General features: G+C 32.0%; 1 protein-coding gene across 1 annotated transcript in view; it reads left to right on the forward strand.

Annotated features, from left to right (window-relative positions):
* LOC123662906 (protein Fe65 homolog) overlaps positions 1–17,368 on the forward strand; it is a 79,984-nt gene that overhangs the window by 37,412 nt on the left and 25,204 nt on the right. Inside the window, exon 2 of the mRNA XM_045597683.1 lies at positions 12,791–12,932. Coding sequence (XP_045453639.1) covers positions 12,791–12,932 — 142 coding nt within the window. The remainder of the gene's footprint in view (positions 1–12,790; positions 12,933–17,368) is intronic.

Below are 17,368 nucleotides of genomic sequence, written 5' to 3' on the forward strand. Positions count from 1 at the left end.
TTGCTTATTATTAGAACTTGTTTCGTACGGGTATTTTTTCGAATATATTTGGTGACGAAATGATACCTTGTGTATTGGAGATGTAATCCTGAATGTTTCACTGGTGATCATGGGTTCGACCAGTAATAAATGTATATGTCATACAGACGATTATCGTGTTCTGGACGTGTGTCTGGACGTGTGTCTGGTGAGCCGTTTATTTAACGTTATGTTCAAAATTAGTTTAGGTTTTAAATTGGCGCTTTTATTTATAAATCGTTTGAATATTTATGAATATGATTAAACGTAGTAAATATAATTATAGCTGAAATCATCGTGTGGGATGTCAACGCTTCGGGACTGTTTGTATTATTAATACAAGTACTTATATATCTGTATAATATAGCATACGTAGACCGTTAGCGAAGTTTGCAGTGCTTTCTGCTACAGAGGTTGTATATTCTATTGTCGACCCGAATCTGGGTGTCATAAACATATTTCTTTGCAGTACCTACGTATTATTTATACGTATATTTCTTTAAAATATGTAGCTTTATCAGTCGGCTGTTACCGCGTTACGTAGACATTATCACAGATCTTTAAACAGATGCCCGTGTGTGGCTGTTAAAGTTATTCTTTTGATTGTTATTCACGAAAAAGTTTTAGGGCATTTATAAATAGATTTAGTAAGGAAATAATATAAAGCGTAAACAGAAGCCTACGTGCTTTAATGTAATTACATTAATATCAATGAGTAAAAAGTGTTTGTTTGTATTATTGTTCGTTGGTCTTACACTTCGAGCGTTGGCGTGACAATTATTGTATTAACAGTTTGACCTTAAGTAAATGTTCTTTCTGAAACAGTAATAATTTTTGAAATTAAACAGGCAGATGTTGGGATAAGCGGTGAAACAAATTAAATGTTTAGTTTTATTATTTTGTATAAGTATAAAAATTTACGATGATGTGCTCGCACTCCTTCGAAATAGTTTGACTGATTTTACTGATTTTTTTTATGTATATTTGGAAGGTATTATAGATAAGTTCGTAGAGTTAATTTCACACTGTTAAGTTACTACGACATCCTAGTTTCTAGTTAATCTTTTTTTTTATATACTACTAGCGGACCCAGCAAACATTTTTTTTGCCATATACATATATTATAAAATTTAGGGTTGTATGTATTGTTTGATGCTAAATCATAATAAAATAAAAATAAAATAAATTATCAAAATATATTAAAAAAAAATGAAGGGTGGACTACCCTTTACATTTAGGGGGATGAAAAATAGATGTTGTTTGATTTTCAGACCTACCCAATATGCACATTTGGCCAATGCCAATATGCATTATTTCATGAGAATCGGTTAAGCCGTTTCGGAGGAGTTTAACTACAAACACCGCGACACGAGAATTTTATATATTAGAATAGGTCGGCAAACAAGCGTCCGGCTCATCTAATGGTAAGCGATTACCATAGCTTATAGACGCCTGCAACACTAGAAGCATTTTAAGCGTGTTATCGACCCTACTCCCAATCCCTCCCAGCAGCTCTGGTTTGCCTACTCACCACCAGAACACAACACTGCTTGAAAGCAGTATTATTTAGCTGTTATCTTCTGTGAGGTCGAGGCACTTCCCCAGTCGATCCAGATTTTAAGCAGGATATTTTCTGCTTACCTTTAACAATTAGCAAGACAGGGCAACGTCAATCAAGCCAGCTAGATATGTAAACATTTTCAATCATCTGTCCCATTTAAAATATTCAACTCTTACAGGGGCCGTTATATTGATTTAAAGTTATAACACAATTTACCTAAATAGGTACTTCAAAACATTAAAAAAATGGTTTAGACTCAAATAACACTTTTAATATATTATTAATATTACAGTGACAAATTGTTTCTTGTGACCTTTATCTTAAAAGTGTGAGTGATATATATATGTGTATATATCAAAGGTCAAATGGAGCAGCGTGATGAACGGCGCTAGGTACCTATCTCGAATGGAAAGAAAGAATTGTACCTAACAGTAGGGCTTTTAGGGTCGAGGTATTTAATCTATATAATCTTTGATTCTGGTTACTGAATATAAAATTAGGATACAATTACTTTAATCCGGAATAACACACAATACACAAGCACAAAACTTGAACCATGACAAATATCTACATGGCCAACATATCACATGGCAACAGCCAGTGTTGTGACTGCTGCGCAACGCGTCGTAAATTTTTTTCCTCTTCAGAAGTAGACAAATGTCTGATACCGGACATTAGACATCCTTACAGTTCTCGTGTAATAATTAGTGTTGCACACTCATGAATTACGATCTCTCTGTAAGTCTTTTACCCCATATCTTACTTACAAATAGGAATCTTAAAGTAATTTGAAAATTTCATCATCATCATCATCATCATCATCATTCCAGCCTATTGCAGTTCACTGCTTTGAGAATTTACATATTGTAAAAGTACTCTAGACTTGATCTTCTTTGAATTAGGTCAAATTTAATCTGTTTTAAAGTCTGTATTGTACTAAAAAAAATTGTCCTGATGACCGAAATTTGTTAACAGAATATTAGTTCACGAGCGCGCAGAACACAGTCATAAAGCATATACCACATCGTCTGGTATATTACGAGGCGCGACGTGCAGAGAATGCCCGGTCGGGGAAGGTCGCACGATCGATACCCAGGCAGACTTAGACGTTTATTGAGTTAAACACTTGATAACTAAGCGTTTCTTTCGTTACGAAAACTGGAAAACGTGGGAGCTAGAGGACACTATTTTCTGGTTTGGTATCGTATATAAAAATATATCTTATTAATAACTAGCGACCCGCCCTGGCTTCGCACGGGTGCAATGCTGATAATAAATATAAAATGTAAAATAAATATTTGCAATGTAAGGGCAAAAAATGTGTTTACGACATCACATTAGAAACCTCTAAAACTACCAGTGCTCCTCTACTATATTATACATGTATTATATCTATAAACCTGCCTCTGGAATCAGTCTATTTACTAAAGAAAACCGCATCAAAATCCGTTGCATAGTTTTAAAGATATAAGCATACAGACAGCGGGAAGCGACTTTGTTTTATACTATTCTATGATGAGTACTGTATATGATACCTATGTAGATTAAATAATTAATTTTTTTATCCTTCTCCTACATGGACAAAGAGGCCTAAGTTCCGCAATGGGATGTTACAGGCTGAATCGTCTATCGTGTTGTTCGTGTTATCAATATTTTCTCTTTTGATAGAGGTTGTCTGTAAGAGATCGCTATTAGTGATAAGAGTTATTTTTAATGTTATTCTATATGAACAATAAAATACTAATCAAAACAATATATATGTAAGTATTTATTTTTGTTGAGCACTGTTGGTACCTAATTAATCTTACCGAATTCATTGTCAATCATTTTTTCATAATGTTTCATATTATTTTTTGTTGGTACATCCGGCTATTACAAATTGATGAATAATTTTACACAGACCTTTTATAAAATTATTTTATGGCGTTTCTGTTGTACTACTTTTTTACGTCTTAGAATGTCTGATTATAACCTATCTTATGTGTTCACCAGTTGGGGGAATTTCATATAATAATTTAACGATTTGCAATGAATTTTATTTATTGCAAACCATGTTCAAAATTTTAACAAAAAACATAACTTTTTTCTATTGTAAACATTTTTACGGATCAGTAAATTTTACTTTCTTTTTTTTATAAGTTTGAAACTCAACGATTCCAATTACAATTAAAACCGTTAGGTCTCCGTAAAATATAAAGCTTGCCACTACGGAACCATAATGGTAAAATAAAAATAACAATCGTGTCAACCCTGGTCAAGTTCAAAACTTATGTTTTCAAATGCATTTTCCGACATTCCTCAAAATGGTTGTAACGCTAATGAGCAATAAAATTCGCACGAATGTTTTGCATGTTTTACATTAAAATTTCGCAGGTTTTTTGACGCGGACATAAAACTGAATTTAAACGAAGTTCTGTATAAAGTTTCTATTATTATAGTATTTATTTAAGTCAACTACTTAACTTACTAGATACTAATTATTAGACTTAAGACCTGATTCATCAGTTATGGATAAATAAGTTAAGTTATTCAACAAATAAATTACGATTAAACTTTAACAGCTGGAGATAGAATGTGTCATTAGGACTTGTTTCGCCTCAATTAGTAAAGTAGAAAATTTAGATACATTATTGCGAACAAAAATATCCCATAAATACAGTGGAATTCGATTGTGAAATAGAGTAATACATGAAAAACTTTTATCTGTTGAAAATCGTCATCCGTCAAATAACGTTATCCACAATTGGTGCAACAGGCCCTCGTAATTGTATAATAACAATCTACTTCCAAATAAAAAAATATATTCATAAACACTATGATATTCACGGTGCTCCCTGAAAATCAGTGTTGGGGCAACGATGTCTCAACAATTTTTTTAAATTTAAAACAACATTTTTTTTAATTTTTTTTGTATAGCTTTGTATTTTAGTATTAGGATTGAATTTTGTTGAATTTTATCTTACGTAAGCAGTGTTTTGTTACCAATAAAATTTATTTTATTTTTATTTATTCAAGACACAGCTGGGTCAATAAGAAAATCTAGATTTTAAAAGAAGCAAATACTCAAGACGTTACAATTTAATATAGAAACATTCTGTACAATATAGAAACATTCTGTATTATTTCTTACACCAGAAAGATAAATCTATACAAATAAGTAATAAAAATTGGAGTGTCCGTTTGTAACATTAAAATAACTGCCTTTTACCAAATGCATATATGGATGTATACACGGTACATATACCAAAATAATACTTTTTAGAATTTTTGTCTCTCTGTCTGTTTGTTCCGGCTAATCTCTGAAACAGCTGGACCGATTTTGACGGGACTTAAAATGGGAAGATAGCTGATGTAATAAGGAGTAACTTAGGCTACTTTATTTTAGACATTTATTTATTTTGTAACTCTGCAAACTGAACAATATTTTTTTTTATTTCTACGCAAACGAATTCGCGTGCACAGCTAGTAGATAAATATCTTAACGGAACTAAACACCAACCTTCAAAGCTACCTTCGCAGACCATCGTTACGAAAATTCCGATACTTACTAAAATGTTCATATAATACGTACAATCTCGGATGTAGCGCTATCGTAATGTGTAACGGTTATATCCGCGCCTGTAACCTCCGGAACACGTGCTGTATATTGTTTTTGTCATTTGTCGATGGTGAGATTGGTTTTAGGTGTTTATTCCACCGCCAAAGAGGCGGAGTTTAGCTTGCTACTTCGATAAACCTATAGACGAACTTTGATTTGTTATTTATAACCTCTTTACACACTTGGGGAGTGAACTGGTCAATGCGTGACTAGAAGGGTATGAAAAGTATGATCGGGCGAGGCGAACGGAAGTTGAGAGAGTGATATAAGTTTGTGAAGATAGAAAGAGATAGAGTTATGTTACAAATATTACTGTAAGGTTACGTATAAGACTAAAGAAGTTTTACTTCAGTCGTGTGGTCTAAACGAGTGTACTTTAGTACACTCGTTTTTTTTATACTACAAAGTTGGCAAAAAGCGTACAGTTGCGCCTGATGTTAAACGGATAACGTTGTATAAGGTCGCCTGCAATACCATCATTACAGCCTATACAGTCCACTGCTGGATATAGGCCTCCACAAGTTTACGCCAAAAATAACGTGAAGTCGTGATAGTCATAGTCACCACGTGATAGTCACCACGCTGGGCAGGCGGGTTGGTGACCGCAGTACTGGCTTTGTCGCACCGAAGACGCTGCTGCCCGTCTTCGGCCTGTGTATTTCAAAGCCAGCAGTTGGATGGTTATCCCGCCACCGGTCGGCTTTTTAAGTTCCAAGGTGGTAGTGGAACTGTGTTATCCCTTAGTCGCCTCTTACGACACCCACGGGAAGAGAGGGGGTGGCTATATTCTTTAGTACCGTAGCCACACAGTACCGTAGCCGCACAGTACACCAATATTATTGCAATCGTGTTATCGACTCTACCCCCAACCCTCTGCAACAGCTGTTCTTTACTCACCACGGGAACAAAACTACTTGAGACCATTAATAATACTTTCAACCTCAAGAAATCTTTTACAGATGCACTTGTATCGCTTATACATTTTACAGGTATTATTATCTACACAAAAAAGTAACTGCGTACTTTCTTGCCGAATTAGTGAGAGATTCACATTGAAAATTAATTATAATTTTTAAAATGATGATTGTCTCATTGATAAAAAAAATGATTTGATTTGACATAAGATTTTTAGCACGATATATCAATAACGCCCGGTTTCCGAAAGGCTGATCAACGCAGAAATTAACAAATCATCTGTCAAATCTCTTGTTAAGCATTAAATGAGTTGCTAAAAGCATGATTAACTACTTAATTTAATCATACTGCCAGTTGACATAGCTGTCAAATTTGACTCTGGAATCGTATGTTAACCGCCATTTTCGGTTTCTTAAACGCGAATTAGGCTATAATCATTGATCAAACGTCTGTCAAATACTCGGTCAACTAATCGGTGTATATCGGCGAATTAACTTAAGGAAAACAATTATTTTCTACGTGAAACTACATTTTGGTTCTTTAAAGGTATGTAAAACATATTTATAACCAAGTGTTATAAATGTAATATATGTTTTATCTTATAATAGTCTACATTTGGTCTTGATAAACTAAAAAATTTTGTTCTTTGTTGTACCTTACACAGATGTTTATTATTATTACCAAGAAGATACTGGTCAAAGTTCAATAAATAATTGAAAACACTTCTGTGCGGTCATCTCTATTATTGACACATTTTAATTGTTAAGTTTTAAATTTGATTACTATCAATATATAAATAATAGGGAATTTAATAAAAAAAGGTCATAAAAATATATATCTAAATATACATTTATAGGAACTATTAAAAAAATACTTATAATTACTTAATAACTAAAATTTAAAACAAACTATTATAATTATAATTACTTTATCATATTAATAGATTAATAAATAGATTAATGTTTTTTTTTTAAATCAGTATTTTCTGATAATTTAATTTTTTTTCTAAAGATTTCCTCTTCGTCTTATTTTCATGATATTGTTTTTTTTTAATAATAAATAATATTAAATAAATAAATAAATATCATATAACATACATTTTTTTATAAATATACATAGAAATAATAGATATATAAATACAAATATTACCCCAGACTCAGACGGGAATCGAACCCGCAACCCGCGGAACAAAAATCAGGGCCACTACAAACTGCGCCAACGGGCTAGTCAATTATTGTTTTTAGGAACTATTTTCTTTTTTTGTATCTTCCTTAGATGTTAATATGATGCTTTATTAGATGTATCAGTATTATCAGATGTATTAAATAACATCACAACTAACAGTTTCTGTAGGTTTTGATACATCACAAATATATAAAATAATATTTAATTATGTTACATGACCACATGTTACAAACCGAATGTCAAATCAAACTAATCAAAGACTAGCTAATTTTGCTGTGAATAACGTTTCAGCAACTCAAATTCACTTGACAGCCGTTTTAAATCTAACAGCCGATTAGTAGACCTATACTTTGACAAACGTTTCAAAAACCGGGCGTAAGTGTTGTAAATATCAAAATTTAGATACTACTAGCTCCACCTAGTTATAATAACTAATCTGTAGTGTCAACTTTGTTTCAATAAAATTAATCAATCTGTCATTCGTTAGTTAGTCGCATCTATAACTCGTTGTTTTATTTTAATAAGATTTTACCTTTTGTTTGTAAAGCTTATCAGTAACTTATGTGCAAGTAAACTTAATCAGCAAGCGATTAAACAAGAACCCTTAAATATCTTTCTAAGTCTAAATTAATTTCTTAGCTCATGCATCGTATGCAGTGGAACAAGTTACACTAAGTATATGCCGAGAGAAACGACACAGTTTTAGTAGGTACTCAGCAGCGGAGGAACGATATAAAGAGCTACGTATACCGAAGACATGAGTGCTCGAGACGCGTTCGTAATTAAGCCTATATTAGAGCAAATTTGGTTCATTATTGTAAAAAGGCTCCGTAGAAGTCACTTTTAGAATTTTATACGGTACTTTTTAAGAAATATTAAGAACAATTTCATGTAATGTAATGTAGTGTAGCGAATAATTAAAAGATTCTGTCTTGTATTTATGCCCCTTTTTTGTTTTGTTCGTTGTATATGTTTTTGCTCAAGTTGTTTTTGTTTTGAACCGACTTTAAAACCGACTTCAAAAAAAGGAGGAGGTTACTCAATTCGACCGTATACATATATATTTTTTATGTATGTTCGGGGATAACTTCGTCGTTTATGAACAAATTTTGATAATTCCTTTTTTTTGTTGGAAAGGAGATATCCCTAGTTTGGTACCATGATAAGGAAACCAGGATCTGATGATGGGATCCCAGAGAAATCGAGGGAAACTCTCGAAAATCCGCATAACTTTCTACTGGGTGTATCGATTTTGATGATTTTTAATTTAATCGAAAGTCGATGCTTATCATGTAAGTCACATTTAAATTTTATCGAGATCTGATTACAACTTTTGGAGTAATCTTTGGTAATGCGTATTTACTCGACTATTTTTTCGTCTATAGACTGATGGGATGATGATGATGTGTAATACATATAATATACATAAATAATAAATGCTTGGTAGTCTACAGTATTTTAATGACAATAAATACATTTTATTTGTATGATGTTAAGTTTAAAGTGACTATTCATGAACCATCTATTGAGGTTGACAATGCACGTGTGTGAATGTGTTCAGACGATGTAAGTCTTAATAGGAAGCAGACATTTCATAAGACCCTGCTATCGTTAACTTGAACCGCGTCTTTTTAATGGCTTCTCCAGACGTTACTAATTTTAAGATTTATTTTTGAATTAATTTTACTGACAAAGGAAGGTTACTGACGTCTGACTTCCTTAATTAGAAAAACGCAATAATGGCAATGACCTCACATCATTATTTTGATAGAATATGTTACTATTCGTATGGTTCCAGCCAGGTATAACTTTTAGGAAATAGGCTTAAGCTAGATTTTCGTTCCGACCACCTTGACATCCGTTCCTTATTAGCGATAACTCAATAAGTACATGTCAAATCTCAATAAACTTTAAATGACCACATGACACGTACTACCTTTCGACAATTTTTTTTTTATCGAAATCGATCCACCCAGTCAAAATTTCTGAAGTATCACAAAAAAAAATACACTTAAATTGAGAACCTCCTTCTTTTGAAGTTGCTTAAAAATTTATTTAATGAACACGGTCACCCATTTCTATGATAAGTAGCATAATGCTTGTATTACAGGTAACAGCTGTTATAGTTATAATTTTTTTTTTGTACGTCAATGAATACTAATTAAATACATATTTATCACACCCAAGCTACGCCAACGGGCTTGTCATTAAAGTTGTTGCATACAATACAATATCATGCAGACAGGAAACCCGATATTCCAATAGGCTTTTTGACAACGACGTGTAGGCAGTCTGCCTATCAGGCTTATCGCCTTATGCTACTGTTGTATAACGCCATGAAATCGTTTATCTGGCTTCGGCGTTACATTACCTGAAGCCGGACAAGCGCTGGCATGTCGCGACTGGGTTATTAAGTAGGTAATTACTTTTAGCAAGGACAGACAGACGGTACAATACAATTAATGTGTGGATAATTTATATTTTTTATTGTTGAAGTAGAATTTCTTTACGCACGCTTGACTTGGGGAATAAGCTGGTAAATGCATGACGAGAGCGTTACGAAAAGTGTGATCGGGTGAGGCGAACGGAAGTTGAGAAGAGATATAAATTAGCGGAGATAGAAAGAGAGAGAGTTACGTTTCCGCAAGTTTACTTTAGTCGTGTAATCTAAAGCACACTTGTTTTTTTTTTTGATTTTTTTACTTAATTAATCCAATTTTAATTTCGTATCTTACTTAAAAATGCAGAGTTGACTTATAAATATAGAGTAATATGACAATTACATTATGATGAGATGAGATTTCATCTCATCCTGATCAGCTGGTTCGGTCCGGTCCTTTTAAAAAACACAAATGTATATTCTTAAAAAAAATTTTTAACAAAAAAAAGCGAATTGATATTATAAATATGTTACTTAACATAATTATTATGATATTTATTTCCGTATATTTTTCCAATGTATTATTTATTTATGTTTTTTCTTTAAATATTAATTATTTTTATTTATTTTTATGTTGGTAATTAATTATTATTAGATATTAATTAAATTTTATTTATTAACTTTTAATAATTAACTACTAATTAACTATTTCCTATTACTTACGACTGCTCTACTGTGTAGAAATGGACTATCTGTTAGACTGTCCTGATAACTGTATATATACTAAATGCGCTTAAAAACATTAATAGCGCGATTCAGGCTCAGTTCGCGTAATTTATTTCGGGCTATCCTGATCTGGACCGGACCGGGTCCTGATCCAGTATGCCTTACCATGCTTGATTATATTTTACATCAGGCTATCCTGATCTGGACCGGACCGGGTCCTGATCCAGTATGTCTTACCATATACTTGATTATATTTTACATCAGGCTGTCCTTGTCTGGACCAGACCTGGTCCTGATAGAGCTTGCCGGATTTGACATGCCTCATTCTATCCTGATCCGGTCCAGATACATGATCTGGTTGAGCCTGACCTTTTTTCTAGTCGGCAAGTTTAAAGGCTTTAAAACCTCGCTTTATGACTTACGATTCCACCACAGAAATCTTAAACATCAAATTGTACAAAATTATCCAAGCACAGTAATTCGTTTTAATAATAATTAAAAATAAACAAAAAAACCCGCCTGCGTGAAGAATAACTGATAGAAAATCAACTGAAAAAGCTGGAACAAGATAAAAATTCAATATGCACACAAATTCAGCGAAATAAATAGAAACAATATCAAACATTTTGTGCTGTACATTTAAAATATATTAATACGGTAGTCCTTCGAAACTTTATGCAACGTCGTACATAAAATGCTGTCGGAGACATGCTCATTTACACATTATCCTTCAATTTCATGCCTCCGACTGCATATTATCTACGACGTTGCATAAAGTTTCGAAGGACTACCGTATTAATATATTTTAAATGTACAGCACAAAATGTTTGATATTGTTTCTATTTATTTCGCTGAATTTGTGTGCATATTGAATTTTTATCTTGTTCCAGCTTTTTCAGTTGATTTTCTATCAGTTATTCTTCACGCAGGCGGGTTTTTTTGTTTATTTTTAATTATTATTTTATTTATGTCTTTTTAGTCAGACAAATTACGTTATCGGTTCAATTCATTAAAACAGTTTACATCATGTGGTTGATTAAGTAATTGTTTAGGGTCAAGAGAACTGATAGCAAGCCCGGAGAAAGATCTCACACTCTGCTCAAAGCAACGTAAGCCTGACTTTTAGCAAATAGGTGACTGCTTAAGTCAACAAGTATAAGTTTTAATATAATGAAATTATTATTAAAATTATTTGTTTGTATTTGGTATTATGTATTTGTTATTGATTTTATTAATGTAATTGTAAATTGGAGTGACATTTATTAATTTTTATTTGTAATTTTAATTGTATGTTTTTTTAACCATTGTATTTTATTAGAAAAGCTACACCCCGAAGTTGATCGTCGCCTAGGAGGCGAGTTTGGCATGGCATAGGCGTGGGAAAGAGCAAAGTCCACATTTTTTAAACTTTAATATTGTATTTCTTTATTAGTATTACGGTAATAATAATCATGATATACCTTTTTAAAATCCTTGTATTGTGCCCTTCAATTTGATACCTATATTGTAGTATTCGAGGAAAAAAAATTTTTTTCATTAACTAAAATGCCTTCGCGCAGCCGCCATTTTTGATTTTTTTTTAATGCCACCTATCTAAGAACACTTGAGCAGCTAAGACGAACCTAACGATACCTCAATTATGTAAATCCGTTCAGTGGTTCTGGAAATATGATGTAGTAAAGAATATTACATACAAATATACACACATACATACATACAAGATACGCGCGAAAAACATAACCCTTCCTTGGCAGTCGGGTAAAAAGACTATTTACTACGAAAGTTGATAGGCTAAAAACCAACAACCAACTACCCAAAATAATCTACCCATGTACTATAATGGCTACAACGTTCTCTAGATTTCTTTTATGTGAAATCAAATAAATCAAACTTACATAAAAATTTACATCAAATAGTTAACATCAATAGTAATGTATTTATTAAGTAAACATACAATTATGTATGTACTTAGTTTATTTGTCGGTTAAGTAATAGTTTTATAATAACCTTTATGCCTTACCTTTCAAGTTTGTTATACTAGGAAAGGTGTTATTAAGCAATTACTTTTAAATTTAGCTGACATTATGTTATTACGACAATCATATTATATCCATTAAGGTCTTTTAGGCTTTTGATAAAGTTTTAAAGGTTTGATTCGTTTTGTAAGAACTTTACTGTGTGTATAATGATGCTCAAATGTATTCACCACAATAAAGCCTTTACATAGTGCCAAAATATACCACGTATAATTCCGGCAAATTTACGTTGAGAAATTATGTATATAATATATATATATATATTTCACTTTAAAAGCTTTATACGTAAATCATGTATTATTGTTATGTAAATCCACTTCAGTGCTTCCAAAGAGTGTATAAATTATTAAATACATGTTTATTGTCAACAGAGAATGGTTTACTCTCGTACGAGAATCCAAACTACCACTTGGACCCGGCTCGCCTCGAGTCCGCGATCTACAGCGACCTCTACGACATGCATGACGACAAAGACATGCCTCTAGACTACGACAATTATCTCGACAATAGAAGGTAAGTCTAGTTAAGTTTAGTTAGCGTTGCTTCTACGACGAATAAGACAGAAAGGGATGCTCTAGAATAATTATGTCGATTTATGTATATATTCGATAAATCGACGAATATCGATAAAATTGGAACAAAGAAATGTCGTGAGTTTGAAGTGAAAAAAATCGTCTACGTGTATTTTACACGTTTAACCATCGTTTACTACGATGAAAAAAGATGAAGTTGATACTGTAGTTCAATTTATAAATGTCGTATAAACTATATATATCGATAATATATGTACACCGAGTGAAAATAACTACTCAAAATAATTACTCAATTTTTAGGGTTTCGTACCTCAAAAGAAAAAACGGACCCCTTATAGGATTACTTTGTTGTTCGTTTGTCAAGACCGTTTTTCTCAGGGACACGTGGAAGTATCAAGCTGAAATTCATATCAAATACTCAAATCCTTGCCCTTTAGAGCTGTGAAAAAATCAAACTTCTAAGCTAACGCAATCAAAAGATACAGCTGTTTATGTTTCAAATTTTCGATACTTCCAAGGGAATTTATACCTACAGGGTACTTACCCGTGAACTCAGAATTTTGAAATTTGGTACGAAGCAACGTTTTAATAGCACAGATAAAGGAAAAATTACAAAAAAGCATAAATTTTTAGTTACATTATATAATAAAAATATTTATATAATTTTTGTTCGTTGCGCGAGTCTTACGCGCAATTGGCCGATTTTTTTTCTTTAATATCTTTTTATTTATAAAAGCTTAATTACTAGTATTAATCAAACTAAGTCTTCCCAATTACTTATCGGAGATACTTACTACTAGGTCCAATAATTTAGAGACGAAATAAAATGATTTTACATATAATTAAGGTCCCTTTGAGGACGGGTTGGCACAGCGGTCTCAATAGTGATTGTTGTTGTTGGCGGTCTCAGGTTCATGACACGCCTTTGTTTAGCTCACACAAATGATTCATGTAGTCTGGTCATTTGCTCTTTTGTATTGCGTTTCCCTCCCCCTAGAGGATGAATGAAATTCAGTACAATTTTCTTTCCCTGTTTTTTTGCAGATTAAAAATGACTATTGTTATGTTCGCTTTTTAACCGACTTCCAAAAAAGAAGGAGTTTCTCAATTCGACTGTATTTTTTTTTCTTTTTTTTATATATGTTACTTCAGAACTTTTGATTGGGTGAAGCGATTTCGACAAATTTTCTTTTAATCGAAAGGTGGTGTGTGTCATTTGGTCCCATTTAAATTTATTTGAGATCTAACAACTACTTTTTGAGTAATCTTTGATAACGCGTAGTTAATTGACTATTTTTTCGTCGATCTACGTTGTATTACTCGTCGATGTAATTGAAGTCGGTTTTTTTTTCGTTTGCGAGCAAACAATTATTGTGGCATAGAATGTCACTTTTTTAAGCAAGTGGTACGAAAATAATATTTAAGATATAATTAACACATAACTGAAAAGTAAACGGTTATTAGGTACCATTTCAGTTGATGAATTTGACTACCATTGTACTGTAGCAAATAGGTACTAAAATTCAGCAGTGTAAGGTACACACAAAAAATAAATGTATATGTACTCTTGATAATACGACAGTAGCCACATCTAAATTATTGCAACAGAACAATAGAAAGATTGCAGCCACAGTCTATAGAATATAGATAAAAAGAGTTATATATTTTACAAATACTTAGGTTGCAAACCATACGAAATATATATACTAACTTTTTGAACCTCACATTCCCATATCTGAAAGTACTACACAAAATCCTGACCTAAATAGTGTTATCAAGTCCTACTTTGAAATGCAAAGCTCTAGGACTTATCTGGACGACGTCCAAGGGTATGCGCTTCCTGACTGTTAGTCGAGTTCATCCGGCATTGTACGGAAATACAAAAGATTCTTACAATTTTTCAATTCTTGTCATTAAAAGTATGAAAAGTTGAATTTAATTGAATTGGATAATAGCTATTACCTTTTACGATTCAAGATTTATAGAGTACCTATTTATAAACATGTATTTTTTTTTATTTTGTTAATATTATGTTTTGTTCGTTTGACTGTTAATACAAAATAAAATAATTAAAATTTTTGGTTTGCAATTAGTAAAAATATTAAAAACTTTATTTTGTATTCACAATATATTTGGTATAAACAATAAGACTGGGTCCTAATAAAGTCAAAAATATATTTAATGGTTCTGGCCAAGGCAAGGATACAAACTATTACCTCTATTTGACATACTAACGATAATTATAAAGTTTAAAACTGTAAATTTTCGTTTACATTATTTTTCTCTATATTGTACTTCCGTAAACACAAAAAGATATTAAATAATAATTAAAACAAAAACAAGAACTATTCTCTCCTGTCAGTTCAGTATGAAGAAGTGAAATAAAAATTCTGGCAGGAATCCGGAAACACTCAACACAAACACAAGCACAAACACTCAGACCTCAACAAACTAAAGCCCTATACAAACATTAATTCGATTCCTAAAACGCCAACAGAAAACTTCGAATGATTCACGAATGACCTAGAAAAACGTTCCAAGATCTTTTGGCAGACATATTGAAATTATTAATTTTATTTACAAATATTTATAATATCATATGTTTCTCGCAAGCTTGACCTTTTGAACTTGTGACTGTCGCATTGGAGTTATACAACATACATTTTTGACTAATTTTCTTTAGTTCTTCAAATTAATCAAGCGTTAGTACTGTAAGTAATTACTAAAAGTTCCACGGCTAGGACAATGTATAGGCGCATAAGTTTTTGTCCCACTTTCAAGGTATTCAAATAAAGCGATCATTCAGAATCATCAAATAGAATATTCAATACTCAATCTTTCAATAAAATCAAGTTTAGTGTGTAACTGTAGCTATTCATAAAATTCTTAACGCAGGATGATTCTTAACGCATTTTTTTTTACGCAGAAAATATATTGTTGAAATATGTTGCTTTCAATTGTTATGATAGACGACTGATAGCAACCGATAATAATCGTAGTAGGAAAATTATCCAACTACCCGCAATAAAGCAAATATAGAATATGGGCTGAACTCTTCTCTATAATTATGGAATCGAAGCCGTTTCCCAGCAATGGTTTGTTTACAGGCTGGTTAAGTTCATACCAGATACAAATACTTATTGGTATAGTTAATTAAAAAAAAAAATTGTGCTTAGCCAGTATTTAAACGAATTCTACGCAAAATCGATTTGAATTTTATTGCAACGGATTAAGAGTTTTGTATAACGCAGGGTCAAAGGGGTTAGTGACATGACGCGTAGGGCATTACACCCCTAACTTTGGTAAAGGGTTCTGTTATATATGCATTTTTAGTGTAGGGGTCGATAGCGATCTTGTTTATGTATTCTGATAACTTTCTGTTCACATATTGCTGAACTTATTTTTAATAACAAAGAAAAAAGAAAAGTCGTAAACTATAAAGCCTACATCTATCGTTTTACAGACAATTTTTTTTTATTACAAAATGAATAGATTAATTTAAAATTTATTTTCATAAAAAATGTATAACTATCGCGCTATTTACTTTTTGATCTGTACCTCCACTAGCCGTTTTCAAGTTATTTCATTTAGGGAATCAATTCTGTAGTTGCCTAAAATGGGAATAATTGTCCGAATGATCCCCAAAAAATATCATAATCCGAAAACCTTATCCAAAACACACACATCATTTTTTTCAGTAACAAAACACATAATGTCTTAATTTATATTTACCCTTTGGATATTAAGGTGAACAATAAAACTCTAATTGATTGCTCTAAAAAGAGATGTTTTTTTTATCATATAAACTAATTTTACAAAACATTATTTAATATTAAATTATTTACAAACTAACCTGAAAAGTGAAACAACATTTAAAGCTATTGTTTCACCAGTTCTTAATAATCTCTATTATTTAAATATTTACAATTACAACATAATTCTCACAATTGCTTAGTATGAAAAAACAGCTCCATAGCAACCTATCACGGATGAAATATACATCAAAGAACAATAACAAATTATATTAATAACTACTCAAATGAAGTGTCACGCACTTTGTTTACATACATTATGATAGAAGTTTAGTTTTGAACCTATCCTGTGCTTAAACTGTTTCTATTCAACCAATTTTTTATCATCATCATCATTTTTTTTATATAACCTAGAAATGGAATGTACTTCTATGTGTTAATTATATTGTTTCATTTCCGTCACAATTGCACCTACTTTGAAGTCACATTTTACTGTTTTAATAAAACAAAAACATTTCATTATATTACAGTAACTTAATACAACAAATAATTTAATACAACAACAGCCCTTGACACATCTCGTGATTCAGAAGCAAAAAGGAATGCAGCGCTTGGTGACGCACGAACGACTCGTTCCCCGAACGTCGATAGTTGGAATAACTTT

This window comes from Melitaea cinxia, chromosome 19 (assembly GCF_905220565.1).
Source record: "Melitaea cinxia chromosome 19, ilMelCinx1.1, whole genome shotgun sequence".
In the NCBI taxonomy this organism is placed as follows: Eukaryota; Metazoa; Arthropoda; class Insecta; order Lepidoptera; family Nymphalidae; genus Melitaea; species Melitaea cinxia.